The following is a 27,197-nucleotide window of genomic DNA, read 5'->3' on the forward strand; positions in this document are numbered from 1 at the left end:
GTCTCTCCCAAGCCGTTTCTGCTCTCACTCGCAAGGCACCTAAGAGCTCTGTGACAGAGCCATACTGACATGAATCCTTACATTATTATAAATTGAAACTTATCATTGCTTATAATAATTTTACTGTTTGAGTATAATCACTAAAGGCTATAGTAGTGCATCTAATTCGTATTTGTTATAATACTACAGTATTTAGAATCCTTGCTTAGTCACTGTATAACTGTTATGGGCTTTTGGATTTACTGTAAGAAATCCAAAACCGCAGAAGTCTTGGTTCAGGGATTTTACCTTTTACTAAACCAACTAAGACATTTCTTAGTTGGTCTAGTCGGTTTAATAAAAGGTATCATCTCTGAGCCAAGAGTTCTAGAGTTTTGTGTTTCTTTGTCTCAGACCAACATGGCTACTAAATACAACCCCAAAACCTGGATTTAATATAGGAATTTTAACTAAATCACTGCCTTGGAAAGACATTCAAATTAACTTTACTAATACTGTGAAGAACTGCAACAGAATGTGTCAACAGTGCAACCTATAATACTTTTTTTTTTTTTTTTTTTTTTTTTTTTTTTTTTACCTGCACTCCATTGCTTTTGGGGGCAAAATATAAGGGAAAAGCATCTCAGTAAGCTTCCTTAAATAGTGGAGTTCATCTCTTCGACTTCTTAAAGCCGCATGGAGCTCTGGTCCATATTCTTCTAAAGCAGCCTGTTGTAAAAATTCTGCATTTTGCACTGCAAAATAAAAAAACAAAAAAAAAAACAACAGCTAAAAAGTTCCATTTCCTCCCCCTAGCATTTCACCAGGTTTAACATCACTTTCCTCTTCAATATATGGCATTAGAATGGTAATATTATTGTCATACATTCAATTCATAACTATTAAACAAAGTAACCTTGGCTTAGATTCTGAAGTACAATTCTGTTCTGAACACTGAACAGAATCATTTCTATTAGTTTATGTAAAAATGAAACCTTCTTACATAAAAATTAAAAAAAATGGTCTTCACTGAAGTAATGCCATGTTGTATAGTCCTATAATATTCTTCAACTTATCAGTAAGTAGGTGAAGTAAACAATGAAAACAAAACCATATTGGCTCCGAGCTCCTCTCCTTTAGCTCTTGCCTCAATATGTCTTCCAAGACTAGACTTTTATTTATTGGCTTGTCAAACACAATTTAAGATTGGAGCCTTCACCATTTATTTAATCTCAACATACAAGCAGTTTCCTTCTTAGGGCATACTTGAGTATCTCAAGCTGCTCTTCCAAAGCAAAGAAGGGCAAGTAATTCATCAGTTAAAAGTTGTACATGGCACTTAAACTAAATCTGACAATGGGGCCATTCTGCCAGAAGCACTGCCAAAAAAGTACCTACATATCAACAGCTGTTTCTGGAGAAAGAAAAACACATTTTAGTAGGCGGAGGTTCTGCATCTTAATTAGCAAGAAAGATTTTATAACCCCATTAAATCATTTCAAATACTAAAATGGGCGGTAATAATTCACACCTTGTTGCATTGAATTAATAGGGCTTAGACTCTGCCAAGAAATGGTAAACATGTACTGTATGCTGAACAAATACCTGAGAATTTAAAAAAATCCAGAAAGATGTAAACTGCTGCTTTTAGCACACAAGAATCTGTATAAAAACAAATCATGGTAAGCATGCAATTTCACCAACAGTCAGTTGAAAGTCTTATGCAGTACATATCCATATCCAAGTGGGTTGCAACCCATTCAAGTCGCAGCAGCTTGCCAAATAAGAAAAAAACCCAACAATCCAAGCAGTTCAGCTGTTTGCTGCAGCTTTTACTTGAAAGGGTGCCCTTTCTTTACTCAACTGGCAATCCTGGGCAGGCCCAGACAGCTGCTGGAGAAGCAGCGGCCTTTGAAATAAAAAGGTGAAGTAAACAGCTGGCACAGCTCTGTAGTTTTATGCAGCTATTTGCTACAGCTATACACAGTCATCAGCATAGGGTGAACACACCTTCGCCAAAGAGTAGCCCTCCAAAATTGGGGTGGATGTTTTAAGCTCAAAAACAGATTTCTGTGCTAAAATGAAGGCATAGGGATGTTGTAATGGCTGGCTCTATCCTGGACGTCCAGAAGGAACAGTCAGTTCCTCTTCTTGTAGCTAAAGCTGTTAACCCTCTCACATCTGCTGCCAAAAAGCCGCAGTTTGAAATTCCTCCGGCAGTTGGGGAGCAGGAGCAGAGGGGAACAGGGCACATGTGTGCCACACGTGTACACACCTTACTTCGGTGGCGAAGGCAGCAGCTGCAGAGGAGAGAGCGGCAGGGGCAGCAACAGCTGATTTCCCCTTAAGGTAAGTGGGGCAGAGTGTACAGCGCAGCTGAGGTGGATCCGGAAGGGAAGCCCTCCAGGGCCCTCTTAGCTCTCCCAACAGGGAGCCACGCGTGGGCAGTGTGCGCAAACAGGCATGCTCTGCAAGGGTACGCTGGTGTTTGTGTTCGCATAAGGCGGGCGCGATGTAGCTGCCCAGAGTGGCACCTCCAGTGAGCAAAGCAGGCGCAGCTCTGCAGACATGGTGCAGACGCGGAGTGCAGCTACCAGGGGCCCTGCCTGTGCACTGCCGCCTGCCATGGGCTCTTCTGAGGCCTCCACCCAGATGGAGCTCATGGTGGGGTCGGTGGCCCCTTGCCCCCCCATCTGTGGGGGGGGAGCTTGGTGGGGCCCTGGCGGCGGGGGGCCTGGTGGTCCCCTTGCCTGTCCCTCCTGTGCATGACTTAGGGCCCTGGAGGAGCAGGTGAGGGAGCTCCAGGCAGAGCGGGGTCATGGATGCAGAGGATGAAATTGATGCCTCTCTCTATTCTCCGCAGGCCTGGTCGCCCACTGTACAGCCCCCACAGGAGACGTATCCAAAGCAGGAGTGGCAAAAGGTGTCAAATCCAGAGCTGTTAGGCCTAGTGGTGGAAACTCCCCAGGTTCACCTGGGGAACAGGTTCAATGTCCTGGCAGCTGTGATGGAGAAAAACAGAGAAACTGGCTGCAGCAGGGACGATGCCACTCCCCACATGACAAAGAATGGGCAGAGAGTGAACACCAGCAGGAAGAAATGCCGGGTCCTCAATATCAGAGACTCCATCCTATAAGGACTGGAAGGTCCCATCCGTCAGCCTGACCTCATGGTGCGACAGGTCTGTTTCATGCCTTGGGCTCGGGTTAGGGACATCACGGAGAGGATCCTGGCCTACATCCAACCTGCAGACCAGCACCCCATGGTTGTCACGTACGTGGGGATGAATGACGTGGCCAGGGGCAACCCTGACCGCATTATGAAGGAATTCAAGACTCTGGGGGACAAGCTTAAGGAGACAGGGGCGCAGGTGGTATTCTCCTCTCTTATTCTGATGAGCAGGCAGGGACAGTGACATGGGGCCTGCACTTATGCAGTTGGTGCCGCCAGGCAGGCCTTGGGTTCCTAGATAATGACCCATGCTTTCGGACGGGGGACTCGCTGGGGTGGGATGGGCTTCACCTCTCTCCTAAATGCAAGCGTCTCTTCTCCTCCAGGTTGGCTGATCTCGTACGGCGAGCTTTAAAACTAGTCTCGCTGGGGGAGGGGGCCGCAGGAAGATGAGGAGACACCACCTGAGCAAGACAGGTGACAAATGCAAGGAGTGCCCAGGTAAAGCAACAGGGGTCCGGACAGTCTCCTAAATCAGGGGGTGGCACACACAACTAGACAAGGCCTTAAATGCCTAGATACCAATGCTTGTAGTATGGGGAACAAACAGGAGGAACTCACCCTCAAAACGGCCAGTACAGACCCAGACATAATAGGGCTTACAGAAACGTGGTGGGATTCATCCCACGACTGGGCAGTTAGCATCAGGGACTATAGGCTTTACAGGAGGAATAGAAAAGAAAGGAAAGGTGGGGGTGTGGCGCTCTACGTCAAGGAGCAATACACATCCTCTGCCAGCAGAATGGGGTCAGAGGAGGGGCAAGCTGAAGTGCTCTGGGTCAAGATAGAAGGGGGCTGTGAGGAGAGGGATCTAACCATGGGGGTCTACTACAGACCCCCCAATCAAGAGGGAGGAGCTGGACCGGGAATTTTCGGGCCAGCCTGCAGAAGCACTTAAGGCAAGGGATGTAGTTGTCATGGGCGATTTAAATTACCTGGACATCTGCTGGGAAGAACAGTCAGCCAGGCCGGACCATTCCAGGAGGTTCCTGGCTGAGATACAGGACCTCCACTTAATTCAGGAGGTGCAAAGTCCCAACAGAAGAAATGCCCTGTTAGACCTGGTCCTGGCCACAGTCGACGACCTGGTAAGGGGCCTCCAGGTTCTTGACCATCTGGGTGATAGCTATCATCGCTTGCTGGAATTCACCATCCAGCGCAGGGTGTCAAGGACCTGCAGCAAGGCGGTAGCCAAGACTTCAGGAAGGCCAACTTCAATGAGTTGAGATTAGTGGGAGAGGCGCTGGGGTTCGAGAGCAGGGAAACTCGAGATGAGTGGTCATTCCTTAAGGAGATGATACTCAGGGCCCAAGGGGTGACCATCCTAACAAGAAGCAAGGGGGACAAGAGTGCCCGAAAGCCCCTCTGGCTCACCAAGGGCATCCGGGAATGCCTGATTGCCAAAAAGGTGGCGTGCAACCGGTGGAAGTGGGGTGCTCTCTCCAAGGAGGAGTATACTTCCTCTGCTCAGGCCTGTAGGGGGGATGTCAGGAAAGCCAAGGTGGACATAGAGCTAGGACTAGCATCCAAGATCAAAGATAATAAAAAGTCCTTTTTCAAATCTATAGGGAGGATGAAGAAAGCACCAGGAAATGTGGGGCCCCTGCAAGATTCTCTGGGCAATCTGGTGGTTGCGCCAGAGGAGAAAGCAGAACTCTTTAACCAATTCTTCACCGCCGTATTCTTGTCCAGGGACTGGGACTTCCCCACTATGATGCAAGACAGACTTGAGGGGAATGCCTCCAAACCTCAGGTTGGGGAGGACCGGCTTAGAGAGCTTCTGGAGGGGCTGTACGTGTTCAAATCAGTGGGTCCAGATGCTCTCCACCCCAGGGTGTTGAGGGAGCTAGCAGGGGTTATTGCAGGGCCCTTGGCATGGCTTTACAAGCACTCGTGGTGCTTGGGCCAGGTGCCAGATGACTGGAAGACAGCCAGCGTAGTCCCCATCTTTAAAAAAGGAGGAGGGAGGACCCGGGCAAATATAGGCTTGTCAGTCTTACCTCAATCCTAGGGAAACTCTTTGAGAAGATCAGCATGAAGCACATCTGCGATGGGCCAGCTTCAGGGATGATGCTCAAGGGCAACCAGCACGGTTTCACTAGGGGCAGGTCATATCAGACCAACCTGATTGCCTTTTATAATCAGGTCACAAAAACATTGAATGCAGGTGTCACCGTGGATGTAGTCTTTCTGGACTTCAGCAAGGCCTTTGACAAAGTCTCCCACCCCATCCTCATTAAAAAACTGGGCGACTGTGGCATTGATGCCTACAGAGTCAGATGGATTGCAGGTTGGCTGAAGGGTCGTACACAGAGGGTGGTGGTGGACGGGTCATGCAACCTGGGGGGAAGTAGGCAGCGGAGTTCCCCAGGGCTCGGTCCTTGGGTCCATGCTGTTCAATCTCTTTATCAGTGATTTGGACAGCGGGGTAAAAAGCAGCCTGTTTAAATCTGCTGATGATACCAACATTTGGGGTGAGGTGAGCACGCTAGTAGGGAGGGAAAGACTGCAGCAAGACTTCGATAGGTTACAGGGGTGGGCTAACAAAAACAGGATGCGTTTGAATACTGACAAGTGCAGGGTGCTACACTTGGGCAGTAGTAACTAGCAGCACACTTATAAGATGGGAAACTCCCTTCTTGAGAGTATGGAGGCAGAAAGGGATCTTGGAGTCATTACTGACTCCAAGATGAACATGGGCCAATAATGCGGGGTCACGGTTGGCAGAGCTAACCGCTCCTTGTCATGCATCCACAAGGTGCATCTCCAGCAGGGCCAAGGAGGTGATCCTCCCCCTCTATGCAACACTGGTCAGGCCACAGCTGGAGTACTGTGTCCAGTTCTCTGTGCCCCACTTCAGGAGGGATGTGGACAACATTGAGAGGGTCCAGAGGAGGGCCACCTGCATGATCTGGGGACAACAGGGCAGACCCTACAGTGAGAGACTGCGAGACCTGAACCTGTTCAGCCTTCACAAGAGAAGGCTGAGGGGGCACCTGGTGACAGTCTATAAACTCACTAGAGGGGGACCTGAAGGGTTTGGGAGAAACCTTGTTTCCCCTCGCGCCCCCTGGCATAACAAGGAATAACGGCCATAAGTTGTTGGAGAGTAGGTTTAGATTAGACATCTGTAAGAACTACTTCACAGTTAGGGTGGCTACCCTGCTCCCTACAAGGTCCCTTCTGAGCCTACTTCTATGATTCTATGAAGTTGGCAGAAGCCTCTGACTGTTCAGTTTGGCAGTAGCTGCAAGAGTGTTAATAGCTTTAGTTGCAAGGAGAGAGTGACTGACACTGTGGACTATTCTCTGTGCCTGTTCTGTGCAGCCTCTTCAGCCATGACACTGGAAAATATTTGTCTTCATTCTTCCTTCCTAGCTAATAGTACATGTATTTTCTGGGGGTAGGCAGTATGCATGAAAACAATATATCCCCTCCCTCTCTACCCACACCCAGTGGCATGCAAACTCTTGTCTCTTCACAGAAGGCTAGGAACCCAATACAGCAAGTACAGTAAGAAAAGTAACATTTTCTTGTAAAAAAGGAAAGGCAATGAAAGATTGAGATTAATCAATATGCTGGCAACTGTGTAGTAATACAATGTTTTAGGCTTAATATCTTCAATTTAGATAGATTAATGAGGTGCTAAATCTACACAAAGTATTTGCAGTACCTTTCTGTCTGGCTTTGGCTATCACTTCTATGTGTTTCATTGCTGCCTTCAGCATCTTCTTTGTAATAACAGAAGGAATATCCACCTAAAAACAAATTCAAAATTAAGAAAAAGAATTCTGAAAAATGACATCAAGTTATATTCCACAAGAACTGCTCTGATCACTTGCCAAGTAGTAGATGCTGTCTATATTTGATTCTTATACCAAAACCCATGAATACACTGGAGAAGTAACCATATGTCTTCCAAAAGCACTAAAGTCAACAAGAACCAGAATCAAAAGTGAAGGCCACATCCTGTCTGCACACAGAGTATCCTGCAGCACTCATAGGTAGGGGCCTACTCAATCTGTGATCTCACAGAAATTGCAAAAATAGGGCATTGTCTATGAAAAAATATTGGGCAATATTTGCAAAATCCACAACCAAAAAACCCAAACAGATCTTAATAAAAATAAAATACTGGCTCCCCAGAGGAAGCCAGCAGTCCTAATGGTTGCTGTGGCCTGCCTGCACAGCCCACCAGGAGGAAAAAGGGGAAGGAGGGCTACTAGCATGAAGAGGGACAGCCAAGATGGCCACCATTCCCACCCCTCGCCACTGACTGGCTGAGAGAGCTGCCTGCTGCTGCTGCTTAGTGGAGAGCACAAGAGGTAGAGTCACATGATAGCCCTCTTGGCTAGTCAGTGGTGAGGGGTCGAGCCATATGATGGACAGCCCTCAACCAATCAGCAGTGAGGGGAAGGGCCACCCAGGCCTCTCAGCCAGTCAGAGGCATAGGGAGAGCCCCGCTGCAAAAAGCCCATGAAAATGGTGGCTGGCACTGCAGTCTGCCCACAGAATCAGTCTCCTGCATCTTTGATTTGGGTAGGTCCCTTATTCATCAGACCATAAGATCAAAAGGGACTTCCTGGGCCATCAAGTCTAGACTCTTATTATTATAAAATTATCCCAGTAATAGGGTCCCAATCATAAAACAAAGGAAATACAATATGAAAGAGAATATTACTGTTTAATTCTGTCAGCAGGGTTTTTCAATCATAAAAACTACATTGGTGTTTATTTGGGCATTTAAATCTTTTTCTTAAAAAGAAAAATTAATGGTTATCTATTCTGACAAGAAACAAACTTCCCATGACCCAAGCAGAAAAAGGATCCTCATGTTGGCAGAAATATCTAGCAGGGACTGCTAAACAATTTCTCTTTATTCTCAGGCTTTTTTTTGTTTGTTTTTTTGGGGGGAGCAGGAAGGAAGGCCAGGGCAAGAGCACAACCTAATGAAAATAATAAAGTAGTAAAAATGAGATAGTTTTCCTTCCAGAATTTAACCACAGAAAATAAAGGCATTTAAATCTGAAGCAATTAAAAATACTTCTCCCAACAACTAAAATGACAGACCAATTCATACTAATGCATAGCACCTTCTTCTTTTTAAGTCCTGTGCAGAACTGTGGATGTGTTCCAGCTAAGTAAAGGAATGGCATGCTTCAAAGTATACAGCAACAAACAGATAAGCAGTTCATCCTTAATTTGACACTTCACTGCAAACTAAGCAAACTGCAAACACCTGGATATGGATGATCGAGGTTCTACTTAGGCTGTAAACAGAAGTTGTATTTGCCATGGTCCTGAATGCCCTAGATTCTGATCCACACCAAAACTGAAGTGGCACTTTCCATTTACACATATAGCCCTTCCAAGCTGCTATACCAAACACACATCCTGGCCAGCTTGTTAGGGAATGACTGCCGATGACCTTACTGCATAGGTGGGGAATTATTTGGGTCCAGGGACCACATAGGAAGTTTTGATGAATTGCCATGGACCAGGTAAGCATCCTCCTCCCTCCCCCAGTGCAACAATTCACCAAAACATGTGGGATGGAGGTGCAGGTGGACATGAAATGGTGCTCAGGAATGGGATGGGCACTTAAGCCCGGGATCATAGGGCGAAGTTGCAGCATGATGACAGTGTAGGGCCAGGGCCCAGCGCAGAGCTGTGATCTGCTGCCTGCATACCCCTGTAACAGGCACGAGTTCTGCAGGCAGGGGCATGCAAGTGGCAGATTGTGACTGTGCCCTGGGCCCCAACTCCGCACTGCCACTGACCCTGGAGGCAGCTCCCTGCCTGCCCATGCTCCAACTGGTCTCCCTAGAGACCCCAGAATCATGGGGCAGGGACAGTGTGGGGCCAGGGCCCAAGGCAGAGCTGTGATCCACTCCCTGAATGACCCTGCCCTTTGGGAGGGAGGAGGGTGTGGGGGGCAGGACAGGAGAGCAACCCTGCTGGTAAACTGTGTATGCTGGCTGGGACGAGGGCCAGCAGACGTGGGCGAGAGCATAGTGCTGGTGGCCTAAGCAGGGCTTAGCCCCACGTGGAGTGCTACAGGGGCAGCCACAGGCCAGATGCAAATCACTTGGCGGGCACACCCCATGGACTATATTTTGCCCACCTCTGTCTTACACGCACATTGCACAACATCCCATGAAAAAGAAGTGTCACCACACTGTTTCCTGCAAACTTCAGACAATCTTGAAGCAGGTCTTGTACATCTGTAGAATTAACAGGCTCTCTCCTAGGACATATGTAATGTCTATTTACAAAACCCTTTGAGGTATTTAAAGAAGCAGAGAAAGCAGATAATAGACTGCAGCTCTGTGCCATTTAGCAGTTTGCTTTAATAGCTTCCTTAAATTTGATTTTGAAATGTTTACTGCAACATAGGAGATGATCTACTGCCAACACAAAGTATCATTAAAAAGAGCTGTGAAAAGACTTTCATTCTTAAGAATTCCACCCAACTCATCTGAAGCCACGAGTACAAGCTTTGGAGAAAGAGGGTATTCAAAGAGGAAAAAAAAAAGAATTCCAGAGGAAGTTTTATATACAAAGGGTAATAAAGTTCCTTTTGATAATAGACAAAAAGCATATCACTTTCACTACAAAACCATGTTAACATCTCTAACCCATTTTACCTTGTGAATTCTGCGAACTAATACAGATGTGAAAAACCGCAATGTAGTTCTCAGCTCATCTACGAAGGATTCGTCATCTGTTACTTTTCTGCAATGTTTTAAAAAAGATCATAATGTAAGAACACAGAAAATATTGGTTTGATATTGATCCATGTTACATCTGACACTTCTAAATGAAAGAGTAATATCAAGTAGCACTTGAAAAACAAGAACTGTCACTAAATAAAAAAAATATTCACAAAAACTGGGTAGGGCCCACAGGACTGGTCTGCTCACAAGACAAACTTAAACATGCTTATTAGGTAATAGTTAGCTATGACTGGGCAATGGTCAGTGCAAAACAGTCAGAAACAGTGCCCCAATTCCTTTACTAATACTGACTGGCTGCATGACCTCAGAGCAGGGTTCCATGTCCAGTATAGTCTTTCCACAAAAAAGAGAGTTACCAATTTCAGAATAAGGGAGTGAGCCCAAATCAGCACTTACACAGCTCTCTGAAGAAGTGCTATAATGCTCAATAATCATCCTAGTTGAAATTTGAACGAGGTGGTGGAGCCAAAAGACTCCCTTGTGTCTAGTCTCCATATTCTGTCCTGAATGAGGTCAGCTAGCATTAGAAACAGCACAAAAGTGATGTGCCCAAGTCCTTGCCATACCTAATTCTAACCCTGCTGCTTTAGGCGAGGCAATCCAAAACTTGTCCAATATTTGAAACCTACCCCTTTGCAAAAGAGTAGCAACCTCATTTTCTTGTCAGGGAAAAGAGGTCTGCCCCCAAACAGAAGGGAAGGAGAAAAATGTCCCAGAATATTAGATAAATATTTTCATTATAGCTAAAAGCAGTTAGAAGAATTGTCCTCAACAAAAACTAAAAATCCTCTAAAAGCTTCAAGCAATGGACCAGGTTCAGAATCTTTTCCTCTACTTGATCCAAGCACTTATTTCCAAAACCCTATTGTGCCAAGCAATGTACAAACATTAAGATGACCTGGTTCCTTTTAGATCCTGTGATTCCAAAACACACTGAAAACGTTTTCCACGTCAGTTCAATAGAACAACAACATGCAGGGCCCACAGACACTTCATCATCTAACAATCAAATGTAATTTTAAGTGATGAAATATAGAAGACAGCCACTTGTGTGGCCACCCTTGAGTTTTATTTTAGTTAGCTCAGGAGATCACCTGTATTCCATGTGACCTTAAAGTGTACAGAATAAAAAAACCCAAAAGGTTTTTCAACACAGTAATGCACAACATAGTGTTCAGGCTCCCCCTGCTGTTCTCCCAAGTCAGTTAAATGCATAAATACAGATGCTTCCTCTGCTAGAAGAAGGGTGTTTGTACCCCAAAGCTCGCACACAGGAATTTTTCCAACTATTTTAACTGGTCTAATAAAAGATATCAGGTTTGCCCAAGGAACCTTGGCTGCCTATGTCCTTAGGCCAACCAATACCCCTACATTCAGAGCATTCATTGCACTACCAAAGCAGACACAGACATACAGACTTATGATACATTTAAAAATAAATTGACAAATAAGAATGCCCTAATAGGAAAAAATCTGAGATTACAAAGAACAAGAGATAACAGAGAATAAGGTGACAATAGTTAACGATTTATTTTAGCATACAAAAAATGAACCCTACATTTAAATAGAAAAAGTCACATACAAAGTTCACAAGTAAAAGATGTTCTTCTGTACTTTATTCCCTTTTAGAAATTAATCTCATAACATGCAATTCAAATGCCAAAAACTGAAATTTTCCTTCAAAATGCTTAGAAATACTAATAAACAGTACACCTTTCAATTACAAAACCCTGGCACAGTCCCAGCCTTATAAAGTCTTCTTTACATTTGAGCTTAACTTTAACTGAGTACTCAAACTGAAAATAACTGCTCAAAGCCTTAAAATTAAGCATTCAGAGAGGTAGGTCTTTGTAAGATTAAAGCTTGCATCTTGACTACATTTTCCTTACTTAAAAGTAGATTATTTTTAAATTATTTGTAATTAAGAAAGAATTTTTTCTAGACTAAAAGCTTTGTGTTTTCAAACTATTAGTAAAAGTGTTAGCAAAATGTGACTTCCAGGAAAGACTCATTCAATTTAGCATGTATTTTTCAGTTTAAATGTCTTTAATTTTTCATAATAAAATTCACAAGATCTTTGTAATTTTTAATGGGGGAAACAAACCATTCTACTTCACAAGCACAATATTAAAGTCATAAATTGATTAAACTGTGTTATGGAGAAAATGAAAAATAAGCTTTATAGTTTTACAGCTTTGCTAATCTTAACTATAATTGATCAATAATTAAATTATGTTGTGAAGTAATTTTAACACTGCTATTTATAGTCAGAGCCCTGTTACACATTTTGTAACATCTGCAGCACTGTTACATACGCCAGAACACAAAAAACAACAGAATGTTTTTGTAGGTAATTGCTTTGAATAAGTAGTCTTCATTTTAGAGAAAAAGTTATTTCTATGAAAAGCTCATACCTGTACCACGGATAAACAAAATTTTCCAGCACCAATTCAAGCACCTGTAACAAATAAATTATATAATATGCAACTTATTTATTTAGTGGAAGAACATCAAGAAAAAAAAAAAGTCATATGATTCTCTTTCCCAACATCATAAAATATGGACATTGCAACTCTAAAATGGCAAGATTAGATGTAAATGAACAAAATGCCACAGTGCAGAAGAATATATAAAAAGTAAAGACAAGAGGAAAACAGAGTCCGGCAAACCAGTGCTTTTAGCCTTGTATTGAATCAAATACTGCTAAAGGGAAAATCTTTCTACGGATTACAGAGAAATTTACTATAGTTACCAAAAAGGAAGTATAAACAGGGGTCGGCAACATTTTTGGCCAGAGTGCCAAACACATCAACCTGCACCCACGCCTAGACTTGGTGTGCCAGAGGCTGGGGAACTGTGAGGGGGATGATCCTCATTGCTGGTGGTGGCTGGATATGTGCCTCCAAAAGGACAACAGGGGAGGGGCTGGGGTTGCACTGCCCCAGCCCCTTCCCTGCTGTGCACCATGACTCATGTGCACAGCTACTACTGCCACAGAGCTGGTGAATAACACAGCTGGTGTGGCCTGCCCATTGCCTGCTGCAGCTGCCCAAAACCCATGCTGGCTGCAATCAGGAGGGTACAAAAACAGGTGCGCCAGGGCCCACAGCCCCAGCACTGGCTCCGTGGCAGCAGCAGCTGCATGTGTGCCTCTGAGCACATGGCCGGGAAGAGGCCTGGGACAGTGCAACCCTGGTCCCTCCCCTACCATCTGCCCCAAGGCACAAGTGCAACTGCCACTGCCACAGAGCCAGTTTAAGGGCTGTAGAGCCCCAAGCAGTTGTTTGCAGACTTCTGGCTGCTTGTCACAGCTGACCTGGGCTCCAGGCAGCTGCAGCAGGCGGTGGGCAGGCTGTGAACAGCTGCACTAGGCTCCACAGCCCTGGCACTGGCTCCATGGCAGCAGAAGATTCACACACGCCTCCTGGTAGACCATAGAGGAAGAGCCAGGGTTGCACCACACCAGGCCACTTTCTGGCTGTGTGCCTGGAGGCGCATATACAGCTGCCACAGCCATGGAGCTGCCGAGCCTGGCACAAGTATTTGCAGTCTCCCAGCTGCAGCCAGCCCAGGCTCTGGGCAGCTGCTGCCTGTCACAGAGATCAGGCTGCTTGCAGCAGGGCTTGCAGCCTTTAAGCTGCCTGCTGCAAGCAGTCCGGGCTCCATGGCCAGTGATGGCTGCCCAGAACCTGGGCCAGCTGTGGTGTGCCAAGGAAAATGGCCTTATATGCCATGCTCTGGCACACATGCCAAGGGTTGCTGATCCCTGAACTATAATATTAAAGGACTAAGGATACAGCACTGAATAGCAAGTCAGAGCAAAGATCCTGGAGATCAACTGGAAGGAACAAGGCAAGTCTACATATAACCAGCAGGAAAGCCTTTTATGTAATAACTACATGGTTAAGAAGATGGGACCTCAGGAGCAGAACAAAGGATCCCAGATGAAAGAGAGCACAGGTAGCCAAGCCGCTGCACAGCTCTGGATTGTTAGGGGCATTATTTGACTACCTGGGACAAAATTATGTTTGCAACAGGCTTGTCTATCAAACCTATGAAAGGATTAATTAGACAGAGGAGGATGTTTTGTTTTCTGCTCTTGAGGAACAGGGTTTTTTTTCCAAGACCTCTACAGTAACTTGGAGCCAGGAATTTAGAGTCTCAGAACTAATGAAAGATTAATCAGACATGTGGAAGGATTCTTAAATCATTAACACCATTTCTTTCAAGGCACTGACCAGAGACACTTCTGATCAGCCCTCTATCCCCAATATGTAGCCTTGGATTATGCCGATAAGCATCTCACAAGTCTGATGAAACAGTAAATAAACAAACACAGACTCCACATATAGCAATGCAGATGACTTAACACTGACTTATCATTGGAAACACGTTTTGTATCTTGTGACATCTACAGTAGTACTACGTCCTGCATCTCATGCAAAAATGAACAGCAGCCTCCTTATCCCATTTGACAGGAAACCCCCAGGGTAATCTGAACCCAAACCAGGATGAATGGGAAAGCAGAAGCAAAGCATCATGGAATTTGCATAAGCAGCACCAACACTGCACAGAGTTTGTAACAGAAACATGCTCCATCTGAGTACCAAGTCTCTTCTGCTCTACCATCTTTCACACAAGAACCAAAATCCTCAGGGCTGTAACACCTTAGGGAAACCATGAGATCATTAGGGTAATAATACTGTCACACAAACCGCAACACTTCTGCCCTTACTATATACTACCAGCCACCAGTACAGCGAGGGCCAACCTTTTTGGCAGATGCAGCACTAACAAGCCTCACACCCTCTCTGAGTGTCACTCTAATCCCCTGCTCTGGATAACTTGATGATGATACATTTTCTGCTTCCTGACCTGTGCTCCCTGCTTGATCTGCTGCTCATGGATCCTAGTAGAGATTATATCTTTTATTAGACCAGCAAGATTTTTGCAAAAAGAAATTATTTAACTGCAAGCTTTTGGGCACAAACACCCTTCACCAGGCATCAGAGAAAAGATTGTAAAAATTCTCCTGGGTGGAAATGGAAGTTCATATTTCATAGGATTTCACAGAGGAGTCAATAGACAGAAAACTCCTCTGGGCAGGCAGTTTGTAAGCTTGCAATTAAAGAGGATTTTTTGCAAAAGTCTTCTTGGTGTAATAAAAGACATCATCTCTACTAAAAACCCTGATTGCTTTTTCCTCCAGACCAATACAGCTATAACCTGGATACCTGACCTGCTGCTCTGCTTTCTGGTTCCCTGCCTTATGTTGGGGTGTGTTCCTTGCCCCCTCTTCAATCTGCTACATGCCACAGGCTGGCCACCCCTGCTCCAGCACATTCAGTTTCCAAAAAGGTAGGTTTCTCAAAGGTTCTAGCTATACTTCCTAGATTGGACTGAACTACAAGCAATAGGTTTGATAATCAGAGCTCCTAAAACTCAATTCTGCTATGAAGGTACATACCATGGAATACTAGGACTGTATGAAAGTAGACTACTGCATAAACAAAACAATAACTTACCTTTGAAAATACGGACTACTTCACATGTAGGAAAATACTAACTCTAGTTCAGGGCTGTTAGCTTACTTCTTTGGGATTACTTGACTAAACTTCTTTCATAGCACTCGAAAGCACACTGGCAACTTCATATAAGTATTCCCTATCTCAGGGAGTTTAAGCAAAACATGGAGAGGCCAGAGTGAGTAATAAAAGCAGTAGACAGGAGAGCAGAAGGGATAGCCAAGGACAGTAGTTACAGCAAATGTTATTTAATACAAACAACAGTACTGTAATAGCACCACAAAAACCCAGTCACAAACCAAGAGATCAAACTCCTGCCAATTCATTTAGAGACAAACATATTTTAAAAGACAAGACCAAAAATGACCATTGTAATCATCTAGGATAACTTGCTGTTTAACACAAGTATAAGAATTAGTTCAGAGAATTTCTATTTGAACTTAAACAACTTCTGGAAAACCATACCATCTTGAATTGTAAACATTTCAAGGAATGCAGAAACCACCACAAACCTTGGTAAATTGCTCACATGGTGAGCAATCCTCAATTAAAACATGCCTATTTTTTTCAAATCTTTACTCAGAATGAATACAAATATTATTCTTAGTCAAAGTTTTATTTAAATAGGATTTTTTTTTTAAAAGGGAAGTTTATTTCAAATTAAATTTTAGAATTATGACAACCTACATGTAGGCCTAAGCTTACTATAAATGCTAAACTAAAAATAATAGTATTTCAGCATTAAAAATCTGATGCCAAAAGTTTTTAAAAGAAGAACTAATGGAAGTGCCTGGAACTAAATGCCTGAAACCACAGTGTACTGAATGCTAAACCAACTTTGAACAACACCCTTGTTTGCAAGGGCATAAAAAACAGTAATAATTCTAAATCTATTCAGCTAGTTCTCTTCAAAAACTGCTTTGTTCCAAGTTGAGAAACCAAAGCTGTAAGACTAGCATTGTAAAAGCAAAAAAACCTTTTTTCGCCCACTTTCAATCTACAACTAAAATAAAGGTGTTAAAGCAGGGGCAGGAAATTATTTCAGGCGGAGGGCCGCTTACCAAGTTTTAGCTAGTTGTCAAGGGTGCATGGGTAGCCCCGCCCCTTGGCAATCGGGGGACGGGGTGCCTGTCATATCTTGGGACCTGAAGTCCCACCCCCTTAACCTCTAACCTTAGCCACCAGAAGTCCCTCCCCTTGCCCCTGGAAGTACTCCTTTGGGGAAGAGAGTTTGCCATCTTAGGGAAAAAATAAGTTACATACTAAAAATCAAACACCCATAATAAAATATTTTAATTCAATTTAAAAAATATATTTTTGATCCGATTTGTGTGCGTTTGTGCAGTATACGTAGAAGTGATTGCATAACAGCTCAAAATCTAGTCTTACTTGTATATTGTGTGGGGCATCCATGGGTCTCAGGGGGTATGCAGTGGGGGTTTGTGGGGACGTGCGTGTGTGGGTATGGTATTGTGGGTATGGAAACTACAGGGTGCAGAGCGGCCAGCGGGTGGGCAGGAAAGTGGTGGCGGTGGGGAGTGTGGGGTAGAGGAGTGGAAGCGACCAGGCACGCAGCAGGAGTGTGGGGCCCAGAGTGGGGTGGTAGGAGCATGGGGTGTAGGCTGGTAGGGGTTCCCAACTTTTTTTTTTTTTTTAAATATACTGCAGACCTGCAAACTGTATAAATTTACAGATTTAATTTTAATTTACATGTTTAAATTTATTTTCTTGGGGGGGGGGGGGGGGGGGGGGGGGGGGGAGAAGGGGAGGAGGTTGGTGTTGAGGACTGGATGGGGTTGGGGCACCAGGGCACCCCGCAGGGGCAGGGGCTGCACAGGCAGTGGCCCAGGGGGACCCACTTGGGGCTGCCTGGGAAGAAGGGGCTCTGCTGTATTTCGAAGGAGCAAGCAGCACAGCTGCCTCCCTGTCCTCCACCCTGGGCATTTCACTGCCTGCATCCGCCTGCTACAAGCTGCGGGCAGGGTTGGAGGGTCCTGCCCAGCCTGCCACGGACCCCAATGCATGGGCTGCACCTTAGCGGGCTCAGCCATGGTGGCAGGAGCAGAACAGGGCACACAGAGCTAGCTTCCTCCCTCTTGAAGCTGCCCCGCCACCTGCACATAACTACCAGCAGCAGAAGCCATGGCTCCCATCCAGCTGCCACATGCCTGCTCGCTCCCAGCCCCGCGGCACAGGCAGCGATGCAGCCCTGACCCCATGCACCTCACACTTACCCATCCAGGCTGAGCAGCAGAGGCCGCAGAGAAGCAGCTGGCGCTCAGCACAGGGGAGAAGCAACTGCTCCCCCTCCCACCATCAGCACTCCCTGAGGCAGCCATCCAGAGCCCATGCAGGGCTGTCCTGCTTCTCCTCTGCATTCCCACTGCCCATAGGGCAGCGGTGGCAACAGAGAGCAGGCACAGGCAGCCCTGCATCCGCTCCAAGCAGATGCCACACGGAGCACTGGGGGTTGGAGGGGTCACTTTTCCCCCCATGCTCAGCTGCAGTTTGCTCCTCACTGCTACTGCCAGCCTGGGCCCCACGCTGGCTCTGGACTTGCCCAATGGCCTGAGCAGCAGCGGGGCACGAACTGCTGCTGGGGCGGGGGAAAAGTGGCTGCTCCCCCTCTCGCCACTGGCACTCCTTGCTGCAGCTGCTTGGAAACCATGCGGGGTTGCCTGTGCCCACTCTGTTGTGCCACCTGTCTGTGGCGGACATGACAGAGAGGCAGAATAGCCCTACGTGGGCTCTGGGCAGCTGCCACAGCAAACATTGGCAGTGAGAAGGGAAGAGCCACTTGCCCTTGTGCTGAGCCTCTCATACATTTCCTGGGACATCACAGCTCCACAGCACTCCAGCCCTAGTTCAATTTATCAAAATTCTTCTTGAAGTTTGGATGCCAGAACTGGGCAGAGAATTCTAGTGATGCCCACAGCAGTACCAACTATAGAAAGACTAAAGCTATATAGAACAAGAATAAAGCCCATTTTTTAAAATACACATAAGAATGGAGATCAACTCCCTTCTGATAGCCATAGAAACTGAAGCCCTTGGCACACATTCATTTTATGGCACAATGGGATCTGATCCTGGATCCCAAAATGCATGCCTTCTACCATGCCACACATGTATGGCAGGGCTCCCCCTGCACTTCCCCTGTCAGTCCCAGAATGGGAATTGACAATCAGCTGACTGCCAGTCCCCACCCCAGGACCGTCCTAGGGTAAGTTCAAGACTCTCTTGCCATCCTAGGACTGCACCAACTATCAGCTGATTGTTGCTCCCAGCCCTAGGACTGCACTGGAGCTGGTTTGAGACTCCTGTGCAGTCCCAGCACTGGGACAGATAAAATCTGACCATCATTCCCCACCCCAGAAGAGTGTTGGGCTGGCTCTGGTTACCCTGCTACACATTCAATATAAAGCACAATGAAAACCAGCTACAAAGCGTTATGCATCTTCTGTGGAATATTGTTGTGGCTGGTTTCCTGTTGTGCAAGCCATTAATTCTTTACACATATGGCAGGTTACTATTTATGACACAATTAACAGCTTAACTGTGTCTTAATTGTGACATCTGCCAGGAGCTTAAGAGACCTTAAAACGTATTTGAATGATAGAAGGCTTGTACCTTTAGATTTCAATGGACTGAAATCTTGTCAGATAATTACCTCTGAAAGAGATGCATCAACCTTGGAAGGCACTTTTAGGTCCAGCCACGGCTGGTAGTTTTCCAGAACCAGAGCAGGTCTGTAAAATACAGAATATAGAAAAGAGTTAACATAACACTTAAGAAAAAATTCTACCAGCAAGATATAAAATGTTAAGATAAGAAATGCCACACTATTTGACTTACCTGTGCCTCTTGCATTTGACCTTGCCACATACTGCACAGCTGTGACCTTGGGGAAACAGTTCCTGCAGTTCCAACTGCTAGAAGAGAAAGGATTTAATAGGAAGTTTTTCTTTCTTCATCATACCCGCTACCTCACTGCACTTTTGAATTAGCCAATTTGCTTTTATTGTATGCAATTAAAACACAGTTGATCAGCATTAAATATCACTCCCCCATCCCCCACCAGGAACACAACTTAGCAAAGTACTAAAGGATAAACAACTGAGTTTAATTAAAAGATTACTTGGGCTGCTAGCAGACATGAAAAGCAAAACAAAACACACCGCTTTACTTAAAACTCATCGCACTCCTGCACTGAGCCCACCCCATGCTGGGGGTCCAGACGGGTGGCAGAAAGCACTGGCTGGGAGTAAGGTATGCCCTCCTAGAGATGTGAAGGCCCGGAAAAAATAAAACACACAAAAAAAAAGTTTCCTCCCCTCCCCGCCCCCTGGACTTTTTTCTTTTTTTCCCTGTGAAATTAAATTTTTTGAAAAATTAAAAAGAAAACTCTTATGAAATATTTTCTTTTAGAATGATGATTCTAGGCCTTTGACACCATCTCCCACCCCATCCTCATTAAAAAACTAGGCGACTGTGGCATTGATGCCTACAGAGTCAGATGGACTGCAGATTGGCTAAAGGGTCGTACTCAGACGGTGGTGGTGGACAGGCCATATTCAACCTGGGGGGAAGTGGGCAGCGGAGTCCCCCAGGGCTCGGTCCTGGGGCCTGCTCTGTTCAATTTCTTCATCAGCGATTTGGATGACGGGGTGAAAAGCAACCTGTTTAAATTCGCTGATGATACCAAAATTTGGGGTGAGGTGAGCACGCTAGTAGGGAGGGAAAGATTGCAGCAAGATCTGGATAGGTTACAGAAGTGGGCTAACATAAACAGGATGCGTTTCAATACTGACAAGTGCAGGGTGCTGCACTTACACAGTAGAAACCAGCAGCACACTTACAGAATGGGAAACTTCCTTCTTGAGAGCACGGAGGCAGAGGGGAATTTGGAGTCGTTACTGACTTCAGCTGAACTATCAATGCAAGGTCACAGTTGGCAGGGCTAACCCGGACCTTGTAGTGCATCCACGGGTGCATCTGGGGTAGAGCCAGGGAGGTGATCCTCCCCCTCTATGCGATCCTGGTTGGGCCACAGCTGGAGTACCGCATCCAGTTCTGTGCGCCCGACTTCGGGAGGGATGTGGACAGCGTTGAAGGGGTCTGGAGGAGGGCCACCCGCATGATCTGGGGACAACAGGGCAGACTCTACAATGAAAGACTGCGGGACCTAAACCTGTTCAGGCTTCACAACAGAAGGCTGAGGGGGGACTGTCTATAAACTCACTGGTGGGGGAACAAATGGGTTTGGGGGAGACACTGTTCCCCCTAGCACCCCCTGGCATAACAAGGAATAATGGCCACAAGTTGTTGGAGAGTAGGTTTAAATTAGACATCTGCAAGAACTACTTCACAGTTAGGGCGGCTAGGAGCTGGAACCAACTTCCAAGGGAAGTGGTGCTGGTTTCTATCCTGGGGGGTCTTTAAGAAGACGCTTGATGCCTACTTGGCTGAACTCATTTGAGTCCAGTTTTTCTCCCACCCAGGTTGGGGGGGGGGGGGGGGTCGGACTTGAAGATCTACAAGGTCCCTTCCAATCCTACTTTATGATTCTATGAATAAAATGTTTAAGACAAGGTGTTCATATACTGCTACCCTTTACTCCCAAAAAATGTTTTTTAATAACTATGTAACAGGAAGATGTTTATGTAAGGCTATCTACAGTATCAGATCATTACACCAAGGACAAGCAGTACAGTACAACTCTCAAATGCAAAAGCAAGATGTGTTTCTGCCCCCAGGGGGCACTGCCATTTTCACAAGACAAGCAACAAGAATTCAGTGCCTTCTTTGCTTGTGGACTTTTTCTCTACTGTTGACTTTTGATCAACAAAAGAGGTTGGTGGATCTGCTCCTGTCCTCCTGACTAGGCCTCAAAGGACTGGGAGTGGACACTGGCAGCAGCATCCATTTGTTCCTGTAGAGATTAGAAACAAGAAGCTTACTGCCCTGCTTGCTCAAAAGCCTCAGGAGAGCAGACAGAGCAAGTCTAAAGCTTTCGGAGTTGGAAGAAACCTGCTTCCTCCCGGCCCTGTGACCTTGAGATCCACAGAAGTACAGAAGCAGCACAAAAGAGCTGAAAGAAAGTATACTTCTTTATTGAGAGGTAAGAGTTTAAATTTATATGAATTCAGTATATTAAATTATATTTAGGCTGCCTTAGTAATATTTTCATAACCTATACAATTCATAATTGAATTCCTACTAATCTGATGTTTTGTGACAAATCATTCAACTTTAGCAGTGAGGGGAGGCCTGCAGGGCAGGCAAATTGTTCACAGTTAACTCTGAGGACATCTTTCCTCCATCTGTTACTAAATTTGTACATGCTGTAGCTTAGTGTATATATATACACACACATACACACACACACACACACACACTCAAGCTAGCCACTAAATTACATTTTTGTTTTTTCTCCCTCAGCAAAATGGCGCGACCAACTTCTAGCATATGGAAGCATTTCCGCACTGCAAGTTATTCTGAGAAAAAAAAAAAGTGATTTGCAAATACTGTCAAATGAAATATGACTTTCCAAATGCTACTAGGATGACCAACATATCCTTATATGTAAAAAGTGTCCTGCAGACATTAAAAAAACCCTTCATGAGTGTGTGTAAGGAGAAGGTAGATCATGATGGAAATGCAAGCAGCTCTTTCCAACTTTCTCGATCCAGAAGTCCTCCTGCTGCTGCTTCTTCTGTTACATCAGCAACACAAAGGGTTGCCCAATCACCATCCTCAGGTAACCAAATATTGCAACCAACTGTACACAGAAGACTCTCAATAGCTTCATTTGTAGACAAGATGACACCTGAAGATCAGGAAAACACTGACCAAGCTCTTGCAAGAGCAACATATTCTTCTGGGACACCACTGTCAATAACTGAAAATGCATACTGGCAGGAAGCTCTTAAACTACTAAGACCACCATACTGTTTGCCCAGCAGACATTCTTTGAGCAAGTCTCTTTTAAAAAAACTGTCAGAATATGGAAGTATAATGCAATTTGCAAGGGGAAAAAAAAAAAAAAAATCAACAAAGCACTGCGTCTTGCAGTACTTACAGATGGATAGACAAATGTGCAGGAAGAAGGAATCATAAACTTTGTGATAACAATACCTCAACCAGTTTTTACAGTAGCATTGAAACAAGAGAGAACAGGCATACTGCAGAGTATAACAGTAGTAAAATATGTGAAGTCCTACAAAAGATTGGGAGTGGTAAAGTATTTGCTTTGCTGACTGAAAAGGCAAGCAATATGAAAGCAGCATGGGAGATCTTAATGGATAAATATTCACATACTACTACAATGGGACATGCATCCCATGGGCTAATCTTGCTTCTTAATAACATCATAAAGTTGGACACTGCAAAAGATCTATAGAAAAGCAAAAGAAATTATGAAACATGTAAAAGCTACTCATATTGTAGCTGCAGTCTTTAAGAAGCAGGGAAAAAGAATGCAAAGAATAAAACTGTGACATTCAAACTCTGCAGTAAAACTAGATGGGGTGGAGTGATGAGCTCATTTGAAAGTTTACTAAAAAAGAAAGCAGCTCTTCAAGAAACAGTAATGATGGAGGATCTTAAAGTACCCAGAAGTGGAAGGAACATTGTACTTGATGAGGGTGTCTTTTGGGTTCAGCTGCAGAACTCCTTGTAGATTGTAAAGCCAATTTCTTCAGTAATCACTGTACCTGAATTAGACAGTGAATTTCTGTCAGACATTCCTTACAAATGGCCCAGATTAAAAAAAATTAAAATAAAATAAAATCAACTGTTTTTGAGAATCTAAGTGTATCTTCACTTACAAGTACAGAAGAAAGAAAAATGAAAGACTTTAGTAACAGACAGGAAGAATTCTGTTGCCAATAAGTTCATGCTGCTGCAAGTCTCTCAGATCCAAGATTCAAAGGCAGAAATGTTAGTGATGATAGCACTGCTACTGCATTTGACTGGATTACAAAATAAGCAACACACTTAGGACTTCATGCTGGAAGGTACTTTCAAATGTTACAGAATATAGAACATCTTCAGGTATCTGCAGCATGGTGACAAGGTCTTTGCATGGCACAGCCTCTGACTCCTCTTGCTTCTTGCCTGTTTCAGATTCCTCCATCTTCTGCAGCATGTGAAAAAAACTGGTCTATGTTTGGAAATACTCGCACCAAATCAAGAAATAAATTAACCTTTTGAAAGAGTAGAGAAGCTTGTCTCAATTCGAGCAAGCCTTCAATTTTCAGTTCATGAAGATGATAAAAATGAAGGATCAGAAGAATCAGAAACTGCTGATAGTGATAGCTCAGAAAATGAGACCAATTAGACAAAGTTTCATAACAAAGTTTGTATTCAATGACTTGGGGTTCCCCCCCCAGCGCTTTTTCTAAAAATGAATGCTTTCTGTATCTGCTTGACACTGTGGAGGAGACTAAGTCCAGATTACATAACAACTTTCTTTGTTTTACTATAATGTTGATGGTTTCTTCTTTTTTCAACTTTAATTTTTGCCTACTCATAAACTGGCAAAAACTAAGAGATGCTAGGTTGCTTAGAGTTCAGCAATCTGTAGCTCCATTTGGAACAAAAATGAAAAACATTTTAGAGTAAACTCAAATAGTAGATTTGTAATTAATATCTGAATAAACTATACTTTTAAATTTAGTAAGTATACTAAACAATTTTATGAGCAAATTAAGTTATACATAATATATTTGATTTTCTTAAAGTAGTAAAGTGAATTCAGATTTGTAAAGGGTGCTAATACAATAAGTATTGCATAAAGATTTAAATTTTTCTCAAAATTTCAGTTTTTTCCCCGTGGCTTCAAAATTCCTGGAAATTTTACATCTCTATGCTGTCCCGCCACTCGCCCAGCCAGGGCAGGATTGAGCCACTGTGCTACCTCCAGACAAGCAGCACACAGCAGCAGGAGCTGCCCCAGCCTCTCAGATGAACATCAGCTTCATCCCGCCCTGGTCCTCCTTCGGGGGAGCAGTGGCAGGGCAAGGCCCTTAGAGTAGCAATTGGGGGGGAGGAGGGGTGCCCCTGGATTGGGCACACGTAATGCTGTGCCGCTGCTCACCCAGCCGTGGGCACAGGACGAGGCCACTGTTCATTCAGGAGGCATGGGGAGATCAGGGCAGCTCCCGCTGCTGTGTGCCACTTGTCTAGAGGCAGGACAGAGGCTCCACCCTGCGCCAGCTGGGTGAGCAGCAGGAGGGTATAGCCCCTGCTCCCAGCACCTTCCACCACCTACCCAGAGTGCAGCCCAGAACAGCTCTGGCCCCACCCGCCCACCCCATGCAGATCCAGGGGCACCCCCCCCCCCCATTTCCTCCCATACCAGCAGTGGAAGCTGTGGGGAGAGATGCCCTACCTCCTCCCCTCACCCTCATCCCCCACCCCAGCTGGGCAGCTTTTGGCCCAGTCCCAATCCCTCCCTCACTGCAGGGGTACTGATCTGCCCCCCAACACACCTCTTAAGACGTGGTTTTCAGGAACCAATTGTGCCATAAATCTGAGGCCTGCCTGTACATACAAGTCTGCAGAGTTAGGTCCTTAATCATCATCTGAATACTGTTCATCATATTGATGTTTCAAATAGATATGACCTGCATTTGCCACAATTACGTTAACAAGCAAAGAGTTGACTAAAAACATTTTCCACACTTATTCTACAAAATAAACAGAGAAAAAATTATATACTATGAAGAAGGAAAGTAAATTTACCTTGGGTTTATATCTTATTGTAAAAAGAATATTTGGAAAGAGAAAATCTAGTCCTAATGAGCAATAGAATGTGATGACACCAGCCACGAACGACCAAAAGATCATTAAAATATGAAGATACCTTGAAAATGAATAAAAAAAGAAATTAAGTACCCAACAAGACAAGCAATACTATGCAGTACATCTCCTACAGGATGTTTTGTGACAATACATAAACAGAAAGACATCTTTTAGTGACTATTGTACCAAAAATTCATCGCAAAACTGTATCTAACTATACTAGTTGTTTTACGACTCAATTCATGAGGCAGCCAGTTAAATGAATCCAAGGTGGTCATTCATTAAAGGAGAAAAAAAACAGTGTTAACTAAGTAGGTTACCATAATTTTCTGGCATACCACAGGCCCCCAAATAAGATGTGTATCCCATTTTTGGAAGGCAAACTGTAGACAGAGAGATTATCTTAGTCAAAACTGACTGCATGCAGCAGCTAATATGCATTTGGCCAAGGTGGGGGGGTGGGGGGGACAGGGAGGACGGCCAGTTAATATTAACCCTTTCACAGCCACAGCCAAACCAACAGCCTTTGGTGGCTCAGCAACTGCCAATCCAGCAGCAGCTATGAAAGGGTCCAAACTGTTAACCCTTAAAAACCCACCCTCGCTGTCTGGGCGGGACAGCCACCAACCCCAGTTGCAGGCTTCTATTCTGGTAAAGAAATTCAGCTCCCCAACTTGAGACAGCCCAAATTGGGACAGCCGATTTGAGGGGTGGAAGATACAGGCAGGGCTTTTCCCACGAGACCACCTTGCTAGGGCACAGGCGGGTGATGGAACGCTAGCGGCAAGATGGGGGTCCCGGCCATGGGCCCCAGCAAGGTGGGGTAGGGGCGGCCAGTACCGGATAAGCAGGACAGTGGCGGCACTGAGTCCCAGCAGGAGGCAGCAGAACAGCGGGAACTGGCGGCAGGTCTCGCGCAGCGCCTCAGCCCCCCGCACCCGCCGCCGCAGCCACTCGCCCACCAACCGCACCCAGCCCATGGCGGAGCCGGGGGGCGAGGGCAGCTCTAGGAGCCCACGGCTGCCGGGATTGTAGTATGAGGCGACCCCGGAACGAGCCACTTCCGGCAGCGCATCACGTGAGGCGGCGTCACGTGAGCGGCCCGGGTCACATGACGTTGCCCCTAGCCGGCCGGGCTGAGGCAGGCGGTTGCGCCCTGCGGTGAGGATTGGCCGCTGTCCACTTCCGTCGGCGCCTTGCTCCGCCCATAACCCTGCCGCGGGCCTGGCCTGATCTGGGGGTCGCGTGCAGACGGGCTGGGCCGCCCCGCGGGGACGGGGCGCTGACGCGTGCCGGGGAAGTGTGGTACGGGCTTGGCGGGCGCTTGCCCCGCGGAGCAGCTGCCAGCCGGGACGCGCATGCGCCGCGGTGCGGCTTTGTGTCTCGCGGCGGCGCTGGCCACGCTACAGCCGACGCCTCTCAACGTGGGTGCGGAGGCGCGGGGTGCCCGCCTCCGGCCTCCGCGGGAAGACGGGGCGGCCCCGCGGAGGGCGGCGGCAGCAGGAGAGCGGGGCCCGCGCCCCCGCCCGGGTTTATCCTCAGTGTCGGTGCCGAGACGCGTCGCAGAGCCGGTTTGCCCGCGTCGTGCACGGGTCGGTGGGGCCGGGAGGACGCCGAAGCCGACACCCGGATCGTGGCGCTCGGCTCGGGGCAGCGCAGCGTCCCGCCTGCTCCTCAGCACCGCTCCCCGGCCCCCTCCAGCTACTCGTCTTTAACCCGTGACCGCGCTTCCTGTCCCTTGTGTCTGTAGCTGTCCCCGTTGCGCCTCCCACCAGAGAGACGAAGCCATTGCTCCGGGCGCTGCCCACGTGTACCAGCGGCCTGTGCATCAGACTGCAGGGCCTGCGGGTGCTGTCTGGTGCTCTGCCATACTACACCCCCACCTTCAATCTGTGACTGTCACCCCAGCCCTGTTTTA

The 27,197-nt window shown here is 46.0% G+C and overlaps 1 protein-coding gene across 4 annotated transcripts in view; it reads right to left on the minus strand.

The window, feature by feature from the left end:
* The window catches only part of SNX14 (sorting nexin 14), a 76,564-nt gene extending 50,196 nt beyond the window's left edge, over window positions 1-26,368 (minus strand). For 2 of the 4 annotated variants that reach the window (XM_090035986.1, XM_090035966.1), the window contains exons 1-8: window positions 26,120-26,367; window positions 25,220-25,340; window positions 19,328-19,401; window positions 19,143-19,221; window positions 12,362-12,405; window positions 9,858-9,945; window positions 6,884-6,968; window positions 578-734 (exon numbers count right to left, since the gene is read on the minus strand). In XM_090035986.1, the coding sequence (XP_089892112.1) occupies window positions 578-734; window positions 6,884-6,968; window positions 9,858-9,945; window positions 12,362-12,405; window positions 19,143-19,221; window positions 19,328-19,401; window positions 25,220-25,340; window positions 26,120-26,259 (788 nt within the window). In that variant the 5' untranslated portion in view covers window positions 26,260-26,367. Of the gene's footprint in view, window positions 1-577; window positions 735-6,883; window positions 6,969-9,857; window positions 9,946-12,361; window positions 12,406-19,142; window positions 19,222-19,327; window positions 19,405-25,219; window positions 25,341-26,119 lie in introns of all 4 variants that reach the window. The other 2 variants (XM_090035995.1, XM_090035976.1) reach the window with 2 other exon arrangements.
* Between the last annotated feature and the right edge of the window lie 829 nt (window positions 26,369-27,197).

This window comes from Crocodylus siamensis, chromosome 1 (assembly GCF_052110815.1).
Source record: "Crocodylus siamensis isolate JL-2025a chromosome 1, ASM5211081v1, whole genome shotgun sequence".
Taxonomy (NCBI): domain Eukaryota; kingdom Metazoa; phylum Chordata; order Crocodylia; family Crocodylidae; genus Crocodylus; species Crocodylus siamensis.